General features: G+C 42.3%; 1 protein-coding gene across 2 annotated transcripts; it reads right to left on the bottom strand.

The window, feature by feature from the left end:
- Positions 1-1,371: 1,371 nt before the first annotated feature.
- On the bottom strand, positions 1,372-15,365 carry LOC149321047 (nmrA-like family domain-containing protein 1). 2 transcript variants are annotated; one of them, XM_089489918.1, is made up of 5 exons: positions 15,063-15,365; positions 7,941-8,179; positions 5,344-5,593; positions 4,479-4,669; positions 1,372-2,624 (listed from the first exon to the last, which is right to left on the bottom strand). In XM_089489918.1, exons 1-5 carry the CDS (start codon positions 15,106-15,108, stop codon positions 2,454-2,456), a joined length of 897 nt encoding a protein of 298 aa, XP_089346044.1. In that variant the 5' UTR covers positions 15,109-15,365; the 3' UTR covers positions 1,372-2,453. The 2 variants fall into 2 exon arrangements, with proteins under 2 accessions (XP_089346044.1, XP_089346129.1); XM_089490003.1 differs by having other exon boundaries at positions 2,526-2,624; positions 4,469-4,669.
- Positions 15,366-15,638: the final 273 nt, after the last annotated feature.

Raw genomic sequence — 15,638 nt, 5'->3', positions numbered from 1 at the left:
TGAGTGGATAAAGCCAGAAATTTCCCTGAAAAGCCAAGATGATAAATTTGAGGTTGTCATAATTTGACCACATCATGACAAAGCATGAGTCATTAGAAAAGACAATAATGCTAGGAAAGGTGGAGGGCAGTAGAAAGAAAGGAAAGAGAGCATGCCTGATAGCTAGACTCAATGAGGGAGGGCATGGGCATGAACCTACAAGACTTAAGCAGAACAGTGGAGGATAGGATAGTTAAAAATTATTGTTTTAATTTCTCTTGTAAGTCACCTTAGCTATAGTAATGGAAGAAAGAAGGGATAGTATTGCCAGTCTGCCCTATACGCAGGCTTCCCATATGCGGACTTGAAGTCATGAGGACGGGAAGCCCCATTTAGATGAATGGTGTGCGTGCCCATGGCATGTGTGCCACACCGTACACAGGAGTGCGCTCCTTTCATCTAAATGGATCTTGAGCATACGCAGAATTCGCTTTATGCAGGGGATCCAGAATGGATCCCCTGCGTAAAGCAATATTTTGACCTCCACTGTACATAAATGACTCTAGTTGAGATTAGTAATTGGATTCAGGCCTGTTACCACAAAAAGATACTAAAATCTCTTCTATATCCACTCAGCTTGCACTTTGGTGACACTCTCCACATGGACTGCCATCAAGATGTTCGCTTCTCCACTCCCTCCATAGGTGCCACAAGGAATGTGGAAGGGAAGACTTCACAATCTGAAGGCACCAATGGTAGATTTGTTGTCTTCAGGGCCAGTGAGCCAGTTGGCTCAGCAAAGTGAGGCAGGTGCTAAGTGGTGTGGAAATGGCAATAGTGGCAGCTATGGCTTGGCTATTAGGCTGGTTGCTTCAGCCAGCCTGCTTTTCACCACCAAAACTACTCTGCCCACCCTCAGGTAAAATGGACACTGTCTTGTCATCAGTGTCAAAATAAAATTCATGCGCCAATCTAGTTGACTTCTGTAGAAGAAATGAAAGGGTATCTTCTCACCCCTTGCCTTGTGCAGCAAAATGTTTGCCATAGCCCTGCTCTTATTTTTTTGTGTTTTGATGGGTACATAGGTGATTCACCCCAGGGAAGTCATTCTGGACATCATCTCTCCAGTAACTAGAACATGTGCCACCGCCAGAGTGACCAGATTTCCTAACCGCAAAGGAGGACATTCAAGAAAAATGGAGGACATGACAAAATGAAAGCTAAAAACACTAATATAAATATAAATTCATGCTTCTTAGCCATGCCTGAAATGGAGGACATTTTGGAATTCCTCCTGGACAGAAGGTTGAAATGGAGGGCTGGAAAAGGAGGGCAAGCGGTCATCCTGGCCACAGCTGTATCTTCAGATAGAACTGATGAAGGAATTACATGGCATGTGAAATAAGGACTGCAAAGGATGTCAATTTAGAATTAATTTAATGAGAATCTTCCCCGATCAAAATTCTTTAGGAAAGCAAGAGATTGGGTCTCTTCTGCCACCTGGTGGAGACAATGAATATGTGTTGTTTCCTACGCAGCCTGTTTTGTTTTGTTTTCCCCCCCATCAATTTATTTCAATCCGTGGATAAAAATAACATCATGGCACTTCCTCTAGGTTTTGAGACTACTATCTGTTGCTGTAAAACAATACTGTTAATCTAGGAAGATAGAGGGCTGGGTTTCGCTCCAATTGCCTTTTCCCATTCCAAAATACAGTAACTTGGCATCATAGAATCTGCTGTTAATGTTTACCATATATGCACACAACTCCTCTTCCTTTGTCCTTTTACTACAGGCTAAAAATTGTGGCAGAGGAAGATGGAAAAGAGGCCATTTCACAACTTCCCTCAGCTGTAACACAACAACTATTTCAACAATCTGCAGTAAAGGAAGAAAGCAAGCAAGGTTTCTTCATAATGTATACTGAAAGTCCAGGTGCCCATTCACACTAGCATTTTTGTGCTGGGGAGATCTGGCGAGATTCGATAATGCATTCAAAAATGCAATACCAAATCTGACCTGAATTGAAGTTTCCACTATGTTTACCCCGATCAAATCTCTCTGGTGCAAATTAACCCTCTCGAAGTTCACATGGACCAAAGTAACGATTCAAAATGGATCCTCCATATCAATCACATTCGATCATGTTCAAGTCTTTTTTGGTTGTTCTGTCAATCAAATGATATGCATCTACATCATTCCACTTCCGTTGTCATCATTGTCCTTCAAGTGGACAGAAGGTTGACATGTAGGACATGTCTTGGAAAAGGAGGATGTATGGTCACATTGTGCTCACCCCAACATAGAAGAATTCCCTCTATCAATCTTTGTCTGTGTTGCATTTCCACAGGGAAGATTATTTTTGTTATTATTTTGCACAGATTGTGGGCAGTTTGAGGGGCAGGTGATTCCTTTGGCCTTTTAATGTCCTCCATCTCTGTGTATCTTTCATGGTGGATTTAGAGATGGTGGATTTAGAGATCCTCAAATTTTGGCTTATTCTCTTCCACCCATTGCTGGAAGCTCTTGGCTCTGGGATTCAGTTGGTGAGTGGTAGTCTGGTCATAATTTGTCTTGAGTTGGAGGTAGCGGAACATGTCAGCAACTGGCTTGGGAGCCAGTTGCTCATAAGCTTCCACAGAGATCTGCAAGCAAAGGATTGAATCAATCATTTTCATTCTTGAATATATGCATAGCATTCATTGATGAGTGATCCAATGTCTGCTGGCATGCTACAGCTGGTGTTTGTGTATGTTACCAAGGGTTGCTAGTTCAGGAGTCTCCCAGGCATTGAGGTTTCTGGGCCACATCCTCAAACCTTGGAACAACTCCTGGTGATGTCATCAAGTATTATGCTTTAAGTACTAACGTGTTGCTCACAGTCTGCCATTCAAATCAGAGAATGAGAACATATTTTCCTGATTAAAAATTAAAACAGAAATCTTAACTAAAGGGGATGTTCCCAGATCTAGGTGAAATCAGAGGTGACATTAGGGGGGTGCGGGTTGCACCAGGTGACACCCTAAGATGGGTGACACCACTGCTTCCGAAATATCTGCCTTTTGGCAAAAATGGGTGGTGGTTTTCACCTGTATTCCTTTAAAATGCTGAAGCGATGGTGTGAATGGGGGAAGGCTTAGTGGGAATAGCAATGGCAATAGCAAGTACAGTTGGCCCTCTGTTTTTGCAGAGGATCCCTTCTGGACCACCCCCGGTGAAAACAGAGGCTTACGCATATTCAAGCTTCATAGGCTTGAATCCCCCCCCCCCCCCCCCGGTGTGCACAGCCTGGACACATGTGCACCATAGGAAATAGCGGAGGTCACCCCTCCGCAGATATTCGAGGGCGTGGATCTGAGATCTGGAAGTTAGGAGGGGCGACTGTACATTTCTATGCCGCTTATCAGTGAACTAGCACTCTCTAAGCAGTTTACAATCTGTAAGCCAATTGCCCCTAATAAACTGGGTACTCATTTTACCAACCTATGAAAGGATGGAAGGCTGAGTCAACCCTGGAGCCATGGGATTAAACTCAGAACCTTGTGGCTGCAGTATCAGCATTTAACCACTGCACCACATTTAGCCACTGTGTCACTTTAATCACATGAAACAATATGCATGTACATACATTTAGACGGTGCATATGATATTGCCATTTAAAGGTATAATTTTAATTTTGCTGGTTGTTCATTTCACAACTATTGGCATCACATTCAGTGATATTTGGGAATGATGATTTACAGGTAGCATTAGGACAAAAAGACATTACTAATGATTCTGTATGGTGTGGTATGGGAGGAGGTCAATGGGTGCGTGTGTGACACCATGAGTTACTGTACTGGGTGACACCAACCCTAGTGACACCACAGGGTGAAATGAGGGGATTATTCTTTCTCATCTACTTAGAGAGATGAGAAAAGGAACATTTAGCCAGAAGGTGGATGCACAGCAGAGCAGAGGGTGAGCCCTGGTGCCAGAACTGTAAAGAAAGAAGGACTCAGACTAAGCAAATACATAAATCCCCCTGGCGAGACTTTGCAAGTTGTAGCAACAAATCAATTAAACTTTGCAAAATTGTCCTATGCTGCTGCTCTAGTAGGTGATCTGCTACCAGGATTTTAATCAGAGATTACTCTTAGTCTGTTCTGCCTTTCTAGGGCCTGTTCCAAGTCTTCCCCTTCACTGAGATTTTTGCCAAAGATCTCCACTTCCCCAGATCCCCAGAAGGCAATCAAATTATCCCCATTTATCATAATAAGCAAGGCCTGGTGACCCCTTCCAAAGGGAACCAAATAATTGCCGCACTTCTGAAATTTCTTGCTGTTTGGAATAATACAATACAAATACTGTAATAGAATATGAAATGGCATTTCCATGGTACTGTTGGCACTTAAATCTGTTCATTTCTATTCTGGCTTATTACTGCAGTGCCCATAATGATTGCAACTATTGTTTCACCACATAGATGATATTCATTAAAAAAAAACACCTTTTTTTACCTTAGCATCCTGGATATCTTTCCCCAAGCATTGGGAGAGAATATCGGCATATCTTCGGACAGTCAGTGCCTCCACAGAAAGATTAATCATCTTTCCTATATAGACTTCAGGGGCTTTGAAGATGTTGAGCACGATAATGCCCAGATCAGATACAGACATGGCATGGACTGGAGTATCACCCATGGGTATTGCTGCAAAGTAAAAGTAATGCATGTATTTATTTGAGCACAGGTCCTACTTTTATCTTATAGACTTGCAACAGTCACCAATGGGTTTTCATTGTCAAGCAGGAATTCAAAACCTGGTCTCCAGATTCCTAGGGTGCATCTAAACTGTAGAAATAATGGACTTTGACACCACTTTAAGTGCTATAGCTCCCATCAGATGGAATCCTGGGATTTGTAGTTTACAAGGTCTCCTGTGCCAAAGAGTGCTGGTGCCTTACGAAACTACAAATCCCAAGATTCTGTAGGATGGAGCCATGGCGGTTAAAGGTGGTGTCAAACTGCATTATTTCTACAGTATAGATCCACTTCTAGTCCAACACCCAAACCACTACACCACATTGGTTCTCAAAATGTTTTGGCCCAACCTTAAATAAGAGCAGGGCCAAAAGCCAGCTTGGTGTAGTGATTTGAGCATTGGACTATGACTCTGGAGACCAGGGTTCGAATCCCAGCTTGACCACCAAAACTCACTGGGTGACCTTGGGCAAGTCACACTCTCTCAGCCTCAGAAGATGGTAACAGCAAACCTCCTCTGAAGAAACGTGCCATGAAAACCCCATGATAGGGTTGGAAACAACTTGAAAGCACACAACAACAAATAAGTGTGGAATCGTCTACATTTATGTTCAGGTCCATACCTAGGGTGTAAGCATTTTTTCCTGGTTCCTTAAGTGGACGATTATAGTTGAAAAAGTTCTCAAAGTAGACAGGCATCCGGACACTTGTGAAGGGCACTCCAAGCTCCTGGTAACGGGCCTCGGCTTCTCCCTTGCTGTCAAAATATGGTACCTTCAAGCGCCCACCTGTCAGTTTCTCCACATGATCCAATCCACTGAAGACGACATGTTTCAGACCCTGGCGTTTGGCTGCCTCTGCAGTGTTCTTGCCCTGTGGGGCGAATGAAGAGAGATGGGTCAGAGCACAAATGGAAAATGGGAACTGATAGGAGGGCAGGATGTGAAAACTTTTCTTGTTTACCACCACAATATACAAGTGCGTGTGTGTGTGTATTATAGTGACCCTGTGGATGAAACATCTCTAGACTCCTTGTCCTCTACACTTCTCTGCTTAGGTCCTGCAGATTCAGTCCTGTGACTTCCTAGTCTATCAATCTGGTGTGGGTCTTCCTCTCTTTCTACCGCCCTCTGCTTTTCCTAGCATCATTGTCTTTTCTAGTGATCTGTGCCTTCTCATGATGTGATCAAAGCATGACAGTTTCAGTTTGATCATCTTGGCTTCCAAGGAGAGTTCTGGCTTCATCTGTTTAAGGACCCATTTGGTTGTGTTTCTGGCTGTCTACAGTATCCTCAGCACTCTTCTCCAACACTACATCTCAAAGGAGTTGATTTTCATCCTATCTGCTTTCTTCACTGTCCAATTCTCATATCCATACATAGTGATGAGGATATACAATGGCTTGGATGATTCTCACTTTAGTGCTTAGTTGTATATGTTTACTCTTTAAGATCATATGGTTCTTCCATGGCTGCCCTTCCCATTATTAGTCTTTATATTTCTTGACTGCAATCATCATTCTTGTCAAACTTTGATCCAAGGTATGGGGATTCTTTAACTATTTAGATTATAGAATCATAGACTCATGGAATTGAAAGGGCCATCCAGTCCAACCCTGTTTTGTCATGCAGGAATATACAATCACAGCATGGCTGACATATGGCCATCCAGCCTCTGTTTAAAGACCTCCAAAGAAGGAGATTCCAGAGGGAGTGTCTTCCAATGACCATCTCTCATTATCAGGAGGTTTTTTCCTAATGTTGAGGTGGAATATCTTTTTCTGTAGTTTGAGCCCATTGGTCTGGGCCCTATTCTCTGGAGCAGCAGAAAACAAGCTTGCTTTAGCCTCAGTATGACACTCCTTCAAATATTTATGAGTCTCTCCTCATATAGGGCATGGTTCCCAGACCCATCACAATTTTGGTGGCCCTCCTCTGGACATGCTCCTGCTTGTCAACCTCCTTTTTGAATTGTGGTGCCCAGAATTGGACACAGTATTCCAGGTGGGGCCTGACCAAAGCAGAATAGAGTGGTGCTATTACTTCCCTTGATATAGACATTATGCCAGAGAACAGGCCTGTCCCCTCCTCTCTGTGGCAGCCCTTGAAGTATTTAAAGAGTGCAACCATGTCACCCCAAGTCTTCTCTTCACCAAGCTGAACACCAGCTCCCTCAACCTGCACCATGTATCCCCCATCCTATACCTGCGCATTTGGTTTATGTGGCCTAAATGTAAAATTTTGTATTTGTCTCCACTGAATTTTATTTTATTAATTTCTGCTCAATTTTCTAGTTTATCAAGGTCCTTTTGAATTCTGTTCTTATCTTCCTATGTGTTAACCTCTCCTCCCCCAGGTTTATATCATCTGTAAACTAGCCATCCTTCCATCCCTTTATCAAAATCACTGATAGAAATGTTGAAGAGTCATGGCCCTGAGACAGAGCCCTGAGGCACTCCACTCAAGACCCCTTTTTAGTGTGAAGCACAGCCATTGACGGCAACTCTTTAAGCACAGTTTTCGAACCAATTATTGATCCATCTGATGCTGTTTCCACCTATTCCATATTTAATCAGTTTGCTAATCAAAATATTATTGCAGATCTTATCAAATGTTTTGCTGGAATCCAGGTAAATGACATCCACAGCATTTCCACCATCTACTAAAGTGGTGACCTGATATTTTTTTTAAAAAAGACATGATATTAGTTTGGCAGGATTTGTTCTTGATAAACCCATGCTGGCTCCTACTAATCACTGCAACCATAGATGAAGCCAAACAAACCAAATGGATGAGACTGGCAATAGAGGAAGGGGTAGTTGAAAGTTCCTCAGTTGGAAAATAAGACGACAGGGCTTAGTATTTTAGAGCAGGAAACCTGAAAACTACAAATCTTGTTTAATTAGGATAAGTGTGGATCCTAAAAACTGATCAATCAATTCAGGTTGAAAACTGTGCTAGGTTTACCTTAGGGTTGCCATAGTCAGACTCAGAAACGACTTGAAGGCACACAACAACAAGAGGCACTAGAGTACCCTGGATGAGTATTCTAAACACCCCACTTTAAACTACAAATCCCAGGATTACATGGAATAGAGCCATGAGTAGAATACAGGAGCACTATTATTGTGTGCAGTGTGAAAGGACCCCATGTTTAAATCAGTAATGCAGGCATGCCAGGGAAAGAGTGATGGGGAACCATACTCCTGGATTTGATTTACTTGACGGCTTTCTTCCTCCTTGTTGAAATCATGAGAGAAAGTGGTGACCACGAAGGCCCCATAGGCTCCGGCCATAATCTCCTCCAAGGTTGTCAGATTGTGTAGGTCACCCTTCACCACTTCTGCTCCACGCTTAAGGAGGACCCGAGCTGCTGGCTGGCTGGGGTTGCGGGTCACAGCCCGGACCTGGAAGGTACCATCGTCCAAGAGGGCATGGGCAACCGAACTTCCCTGGGCACCTGCCAAGAGAACAGGGTCATTACTGGACCATCCATCATTCTATTTGCTGCAGAGGAAGGACTAGGATTACACTGAGACATGCTGAGGTGCTAAACTATCCCAAATTGAAACCGCCTAGTAGTTTAAGCACTGGTTTATGACTCTAGAGACCAGAGTCTCTAGTTTGGCCATGAAACCCACTGAGTGACCTTGGGCAAGTCACATGCTCTCAGCCTCAGGGGAAGGCAACAACAAATCTCCTCTGAACAAATCTTCTCATGAAAATCTTCCCAGGCTCTTTTACCTTCCCCTGCAAACTGTATTATTCTCACAGAAAGCAGAATGAACATAGTAATGATAAAGAAGGTAGCTAAATTAACCTTCACTCTTCCCCTACAAAGGTATGTTGTTGTGTGCCTTCAAATCATTTCCAGCTTATGGTGACCCTAAAGCAACCCTATCATCTGGTTTGCTTGTCAAATTTATCCTTTGAAGCTGAGAGTGTTTGACTTGGCCAAAGTCCCCCAGTAGGTTTCCATGGCTGAGCCAGAATTTGAACCCTGATCTCCAGAATCACAGGACTTTATCACACATGAGGAATTTCTCTTAATTTTGAATGAAAAGAAAGTGAGGCCAGAACACATTCATGTGAATTCACTAGTTCAGCGAATTTACGTGAATGTGAATTGCGTTCGAACTGGCATCTCATTGCCCAAAAAAAGCATGCCATTGCCCGAATTTGCGTGTGGTAGTCTATCATGCAATAATGTGAAACTCCATGATTGTGCTCGGACTGACTTTCCATTGCCCGAATTTGCATGTAGTAGGCTATCACCAATAACGTTATACCCCATGATTGCGTTCAGATTACCATTGGATTATACTTCCAATTTCCCTTTTCTGATAAACTCCATAGTCCAATGCTTAAACCACTCCACCAACAAGTATATAAAACTATACTCTTAAATAAATTGCAAATATTCCAAAATCTGGGGGGGGGGGAGGGGGGAAATCTGAAATCCAAAATGCTTCTGATCCCAAGCATTTCAGATAAGGCTGACCCAACTTGTACTTTGAGTTTCATTTCTGCTCTTATTTTTCTTTCCGATACAATAATACAATGTTTAATGAGAGCCAGTGTGGCATAGTGGTTTGAGTGTTAGATGATGACTTTGGAGACCAGGGTTCAATTACCATTTTGGCCATGAAACGCACTAGGTAACCCTGGGCAAGTCACACTTTCTCAGTCTCAGTGGAAGGCAATGGCAAGCCACCTCTGAACAAATCATACCAAGAAAAACTCTAGGGTTCACCTAAGGGTTGCCATAAGTTGGAAATGACTTGAAGGCATGCAACAGCAGCAATAATAAGAGTAACAGAGCTGTGTAAAAGGGAATAATGAAAACAATGCACTGTTTTAGCTATAAAATAAAGCCATGACCTGCTTCCTGGCAGCAGCAGCCTTTGCCTGTTCTTCCTCTATTGTAAAGTTTCCAAGCTTCACAGGAAACATATCCAGGTGTAGCCATGTGGGCCATATAGTAAAGTGGTTTTTGCCGTCCCGGTAAAGGGCTTCAGTGAACATACAATGCACATTTGTAATGGCAGCTCAGTTGTATTTGTATTCCCCATCACCACATATGGATGTGTGAGTTGGGCAGTGAAAAAGCAGATAAGAAGATAATCATCTCATTTGAGATGTAGTGCTGGAGAACAGTGGTGAGGATACCATGGACAACCAAAAAGTCAAATGGATCCTTGAATAGTTCAAACCAGAAATCCTCTTGGAAGCCAAGATTATCAAACCGAGGCTGTCGTACTTTGGCCACATCATAAGAAGGCCTGAATCATTAGAAAAGACAATGATGCTAGGAAAGGTAGAAGGTAGTATAAAGAGAGGAAGACCACACCAGATGAATAGACTCAATCAGGGAGATCACAAGTGTGAATTTGCAGGACCTGAGCAGAGCAGTGGAGGAGAGGGGGTCTTGGAGATGTCTCATCCATAGGGTTGCCATGAGTCGGGGTGACTCGAGGGCAGTTAACAACAACCTAGTGACAGCACTGTATTCCCCTCACCATACTTTAACTTTTCCACCTATTACTCAGGGCAATGCTATGTTGCATCACTGTAAGAAATTAAAATGGAGACTAGATCCAGCTTCGTATTGTCCTCGACCTCGGGGCAATGTTAGATTGGGTCATTGTGAGTAATTAAAATGATGATTAGATCCCAGCCCTGCTCTGCATACCAAAATCCAGGCAAACTTTGCCTCAAACATCCAGAGTAATTCCTGGCATAACTACTTTGATGCTTTTTATCAGGAGAAGGCTCCTGTTTCCTTGTTGCCAGCAGGGTAGGGCTGTATTTATTCTGGTGGCTGCTCCTTTTGTGAGTATGGGTTGTGTGCCTTCAAATTTTTTGTGGGTTTTTCGGGCTATGTGGCCATGTTCTAGCAGAGTTTCTTTCTGACGTTTCGCCAGCATCTGCGGCTGGCATCTTCAAAGAATGCTGACCTGGAAGAGGGCATTCTCTGGAGATGCCAGCCGCAGATTCTGCTGAAATGTCAGGAAGAAACTCTTCTAGAACATGGCCACATAGACCGAAAAACCCACAAAAAACTATGGATGCCAGCCATGAAAGCCTTCGACTTTGCCTTCAAGTTGTTTCCCTAAAACCCCTAAACCTATCATGGGGTTTTCTTGGCAAAATTTGTTCAGAGGAGGTTTGTTAGTGCCTTCCCATGAAGCTGAGAGAGTGGGACTTGCCCAAGGTCACCCAGTGGGTTTCATGGCTGAGCAGGAAATCAACCCTGATCTCCAGAGTCATAGGCCAATGCTCAAACCACTACATCACACTGACTCTTAGGAAGTGCTGACTTACTAAGTTTCAATTGATTATCTGTGTTTTCTAGTGCATTACTTTAACAACGCAAACCACTTTAGACATTACAGCTAGTGTGATGTTCATACATTTCCATTTTCCCCCTGCTTTTTTTTTTTTAGAATGAAAACTGCCTTGGGGACTTGTTTGAATGGCAGGGTGCTTAATTCATTCTGTCTGGATCCAAATAGAACCTTCTTCACCAGGAAGAGGGGCCAAGTTAGATCTCATTCACACTATGGAAATAAACCGGTTTAGAACCAGTTTATTTCCATGACATTCATACTTTCCCCATCCGCAATTGGTGCAGTCTGCAGGGAAGCGAGCAAAAAGCCCACTTAAGCCAGTGCATTTAGACCGGATCTCTTAACAGTGCTTTTTCTCTCTGGTAGTATGAGTGATCGGCTCATGCAGCCACTGTTCTGGCAATGCAGGTGCCCCCATTTCGATCCAGAACAGTGGCAAATGTGAACAGTGTGACCAGACTTAAGTGCCATGTAGAGATTTGCTGGCCTAAAATATAGGTAGAATGGTGAATCGATTTTGAATCGATTCACTAATGCAAATTTCTCCATGCATTTAACATTAGTGTGAATGAGTCCTTAGTCTTGCTGGCTGAACAAATAATATAAATATAAATCAGTGCTCAGTGCTCAGCCTGTGATAACTTGTTATCTCAGCTTCTGTTTAGAGTAGGGGTGGGCAAACTCAAACACAGCTTGTATGGGAGGCGTGGGTCAAACTAAAGCACATAGTTCAGAATGCAGGTTTTAGTATGCATAGTATGACTACATGCTCAAAATATAATATGTTAAAGAGACTATATGTGTATTAAAACACAGACATTTAATATCTAAACCTTTTTCTTTAATTCATTTGTCAGCTTATGGGAGGGAAAGTTTAGTGAAAGAGGTAAACTTAGAAAGAGACTCCATAATGCCCACATTATGACAGCTACAATGTAGTTCTTTGAGTATGAAAAGAAAATCAAAGAATTCCTAGCAAATGTTTAATTAACTGTGCTTTTTTGCTTATGAATCACAAATGAGTGATCATCATGACCAAGAAAAGGAACTGTTACCCAAAAATCAAATACTCCACAATGAATTTGCTGTATTATGATGAGAACTTGATCAGCATCAGGAGGAAGAAAATAAATATTTAGAAGAACACGAAGCTTTGAAAGAAAAAATTAGAAGAATTTAAAAAAGAATTGAAACTGAATGAAGATGCTTTGACTTTAACAGTTTTTCAATACAATGGTCAAATAAATGTATCAAAAATACAGGCTGCAATGATAACATCCAAATAATAATGTATTAAAGAACAAAAGGAAAAACTAGAAGTGGAACTTGATTCATTTCATTCTCGTTTGAGTTCTGCTGTTCAGGAACTTGAACGGTGACAGAGAGCATGAAATTATAATATATGTGCTCTATGAGTACACATATTATGCACTGTATGAGAAACTCTCAGAGGAAAACCTTGTTCTTAGAAAGTTGTCAAAAGGATCTGAGTCAGGCCCAATGTCAAGTTGAAGAACTTGAAAATGCATGACAGGCTGAGAAGGATCAGATGAAAAAATACGTTGTAAAACAAGTGTTTGATGCAAGAAAGACTAGCACTGATCCAAAGTGAAAAACCTTTCACTTCGTCAACAATTTGAATATTTTCAAAATAAGAGCATTATTAAAGAAAAAGTATGATTCTATGATTCTATGATTCTATGTACTGTCAAAGCAACTTTGAACTTATGATGACTTTACATGAATAAGGAAAAGACACCAGGTCCTGTCTAATCTTGGAATCTAAGCATGGTCAGTTTGGGTCAGCAATAGCAATTGCAGTTACACTTCTATACCGCTTCATACTGAATTAAGTAATCTCCAAGTGGTTTACAAGTGTAAGCTAATTACCCCCAACAAGCTGGCTACTCATGAGTTACAAAAGGACGTAAGGCTGAGTTAACCCTTTGGAGTGGGGAGAGCTCCCAAAATATTTTAGATGGGGAGAAGATGGAGGCAGAGACGACGCTATCATTCTAGCTAAATAAGAATTCCTCATGAGTCCAAGCCAGCTTGATGTATTGGTTTGAGGGCTGGACTATGACTTTGCAGACCAGGGTTCGAGTCCCAGCTTGGCCAAGAAACCCACTGGGGGCCCTTGAGCAAATCTTGCCAAGAAACCTGCAGGATAGGTTTACTTTAGGATTGCCATAAGTCCAAAACAACTTGAAGGCACACAACAACAACAAAGTGGCTTCACTGAGCCAGTGTGGTGTAGTGGTTTGACTACAACTCAGAAAACCAGAGTTTGAATCCATGTTTGGTGACAGAAACCCACTGGGTGACCTTGGGCAAGTCACACTCTCTCAGCCTTAGAAGGCATAGACAAATGCTGTCTGGAAAATCCTTGCCAAGAAAACCCCATGACAGGTGCATCTTGAGGTTGTCATAAGTCAGAAAGGATTTGAAAGTATACTGCCTACCCAACTAACTAACTATACACACACACACACACACACACATATATACATCAGGCTTCACTATGGCTGCATGTGCACTGCAAAAGCCATGCCATTTCAACACCACTTTAACTGCCACAACTCAGTGCTACGGAATCCTGGGATTTGTAGTTTGTTGTGGCACCAGAACTCTGACAGAGAAAGCGAAAATATCTCACAAAACTACAAATCTCAGAATTCCATACCAGTGAGCAATGGCAGTTAAAGTGGTGTTAAACTGCATTAATTCTGCAGTGCAGATGCAGCCTATAAGGATAGTCACCTAAACCTGGATTTTTCTTCTGGACACAAACCAATTAATTCATTTTGACAGGGGATAAGAATTGTGCAGCTCTCCAGCTATCCCTAAACTGTGACTCCCAGGTATCATTCCTAGCAAACAGTAAGGGTAGTTCAGCAACATCTGGAGCCCGATTTTCAAACAGAACCATTGGCTCTGAGCCCCAAATCCCTTCTCTACATTTCATAACCTGGCATAATAATAATAACAATAATAATAAGTATTTATTTATTTATACCCCGCCTTTATCTCAGGATAGGGACTCAAGTGGCTAACAAAATTTAAAGCAGCACAAGTTAAAAACAATACAAAGCACTGAAATATAGATAACAAAATTTTAAAAACAATTAAACAATTTTAAGAAGTTAAAAACATTACACATTAAAATATTAAAAGCTGTCTATAAAACTCTGTAAAACTCTAACAGAAGTATGTGTGTGCCTTCCTCTGTAGAGAGACAGAAACACAGCCGCGGTGACCACAATAAAAGAGGGAATGGGCTCAGAAATAAACACACACACACACACACACACATATAATGGAGGAAACCAAACACCTGTCCCAAGTGGTGGTCTCTGTAAGGAAGGGAGAGGAGCAGTTCCTTAGCAAACTTCACACAACATGCATATACTTGCAATGATATTGATTTTAATTTTAATAAATAACTGGTAATCATCTGGGAGGGCAGTAGCGTGGTGTAGTGGTTTAAAGGTCACACTACGATTCTGGAGACCAAGGTTCAGTTACTCGCTTGAGCATAAAGAACCCACTGGGTGACCATGGGTGAGTCACACTCTCTCAGCCTCAGAGAATAGTAATGGCAAACCCCTTCTTGAAGAAACTTGCCAAGAAAACGCTGTGATAGGTTCTCCTTAGGGTGGCCATAAGTAGGAAAAGACCTGAAGACACAACAACACACATACACACGCTGTTGCAGGGAACTGCTGCATTAAGTGAAATCTGTGTTTTATGCAAGCATAGCCTGAATTTATGCCTGCCCCTGTCCCCACAAAAAGATGCCATTCACCTAATTATTAATTGTAAAGGTCCCCATCCCAATCTCCTGCTTGTTTCTATTCCTTCTAGTTTGCAATGGAGTTTATTTGGAAAGCCACACAGCCTCTGGCTTGGTCTTTCACTGATCTTGGAGAGAATGGCTTGCAAAAAACCTGTGCACAATGACAGAATAATTCATGCTCTAATTCCACACCTTACCTGTGGCTCCAAACACCACCACAGTTTTTTTCTGTGTACTTTCCATGACTGGTAGGAGTCTAAAACCGGATCAGAGGAGTCAGCTTCGAGTTCAAGTCCTTCTCCAAGCCTTCCTTCCTGGCCTCAGAGGAGTAACCACTGTTCACCTTGAGTGTGGGCCCTCCCACAGTCAGACTTTGTTACAGTGTACATTTCCTCAAAATGTCAGATAAGGCCTCCTGTGCAATTATTACTAGTTCCCAATGGAGGAGAATGGTTGAATCAAGGCTAATTTAGAAAGTTAACACTTATGTAGGTGCCATTGATTCGATAGGTCTGCCTAGGTTTGAGAGAGAGCCAGTGTGGTGTAGTGTAGTCTGGAGAGCAGAGTTTGATTCCCCGCTGGAGCATAAAAACCCTGGGGTCACACATTTTCAGCAACAGAAAAAAGTTTGAGCATTGGACTATGACTCTGGAGAACAGGGTTTCATTTCATACTCAAGCATAAAAACTCCATCTTGGGCAAGTCACACACTCTCAACCTCAGAGGATGGGAATGGCAACTCCCCTCTGAAGAGACGTGCCAAGAAAGCCCTG

This window comes from Sceloporus occidentalis, unplaced genomic scaffold (genome assembly GCF_023333645.1).
Source record: "Sceloporus occidentalis isolate IW3139 unplaced genomic scaffold, rSceOcc1.0.p SCAF_1, whole genome shotgun sequence".
Lineage (NCBI taxonomy): Eukaryota > Metazoa > Chordata > Lepidosauria > Squamata > Phrynosomatidae > Sceloporus > Sceloporus occidentalis.
The sequence above is the reverse complement of the archived record's forward strand: the minus strand, read 5'-3'. Positions and strand labels throughout refer to the sequence as shown.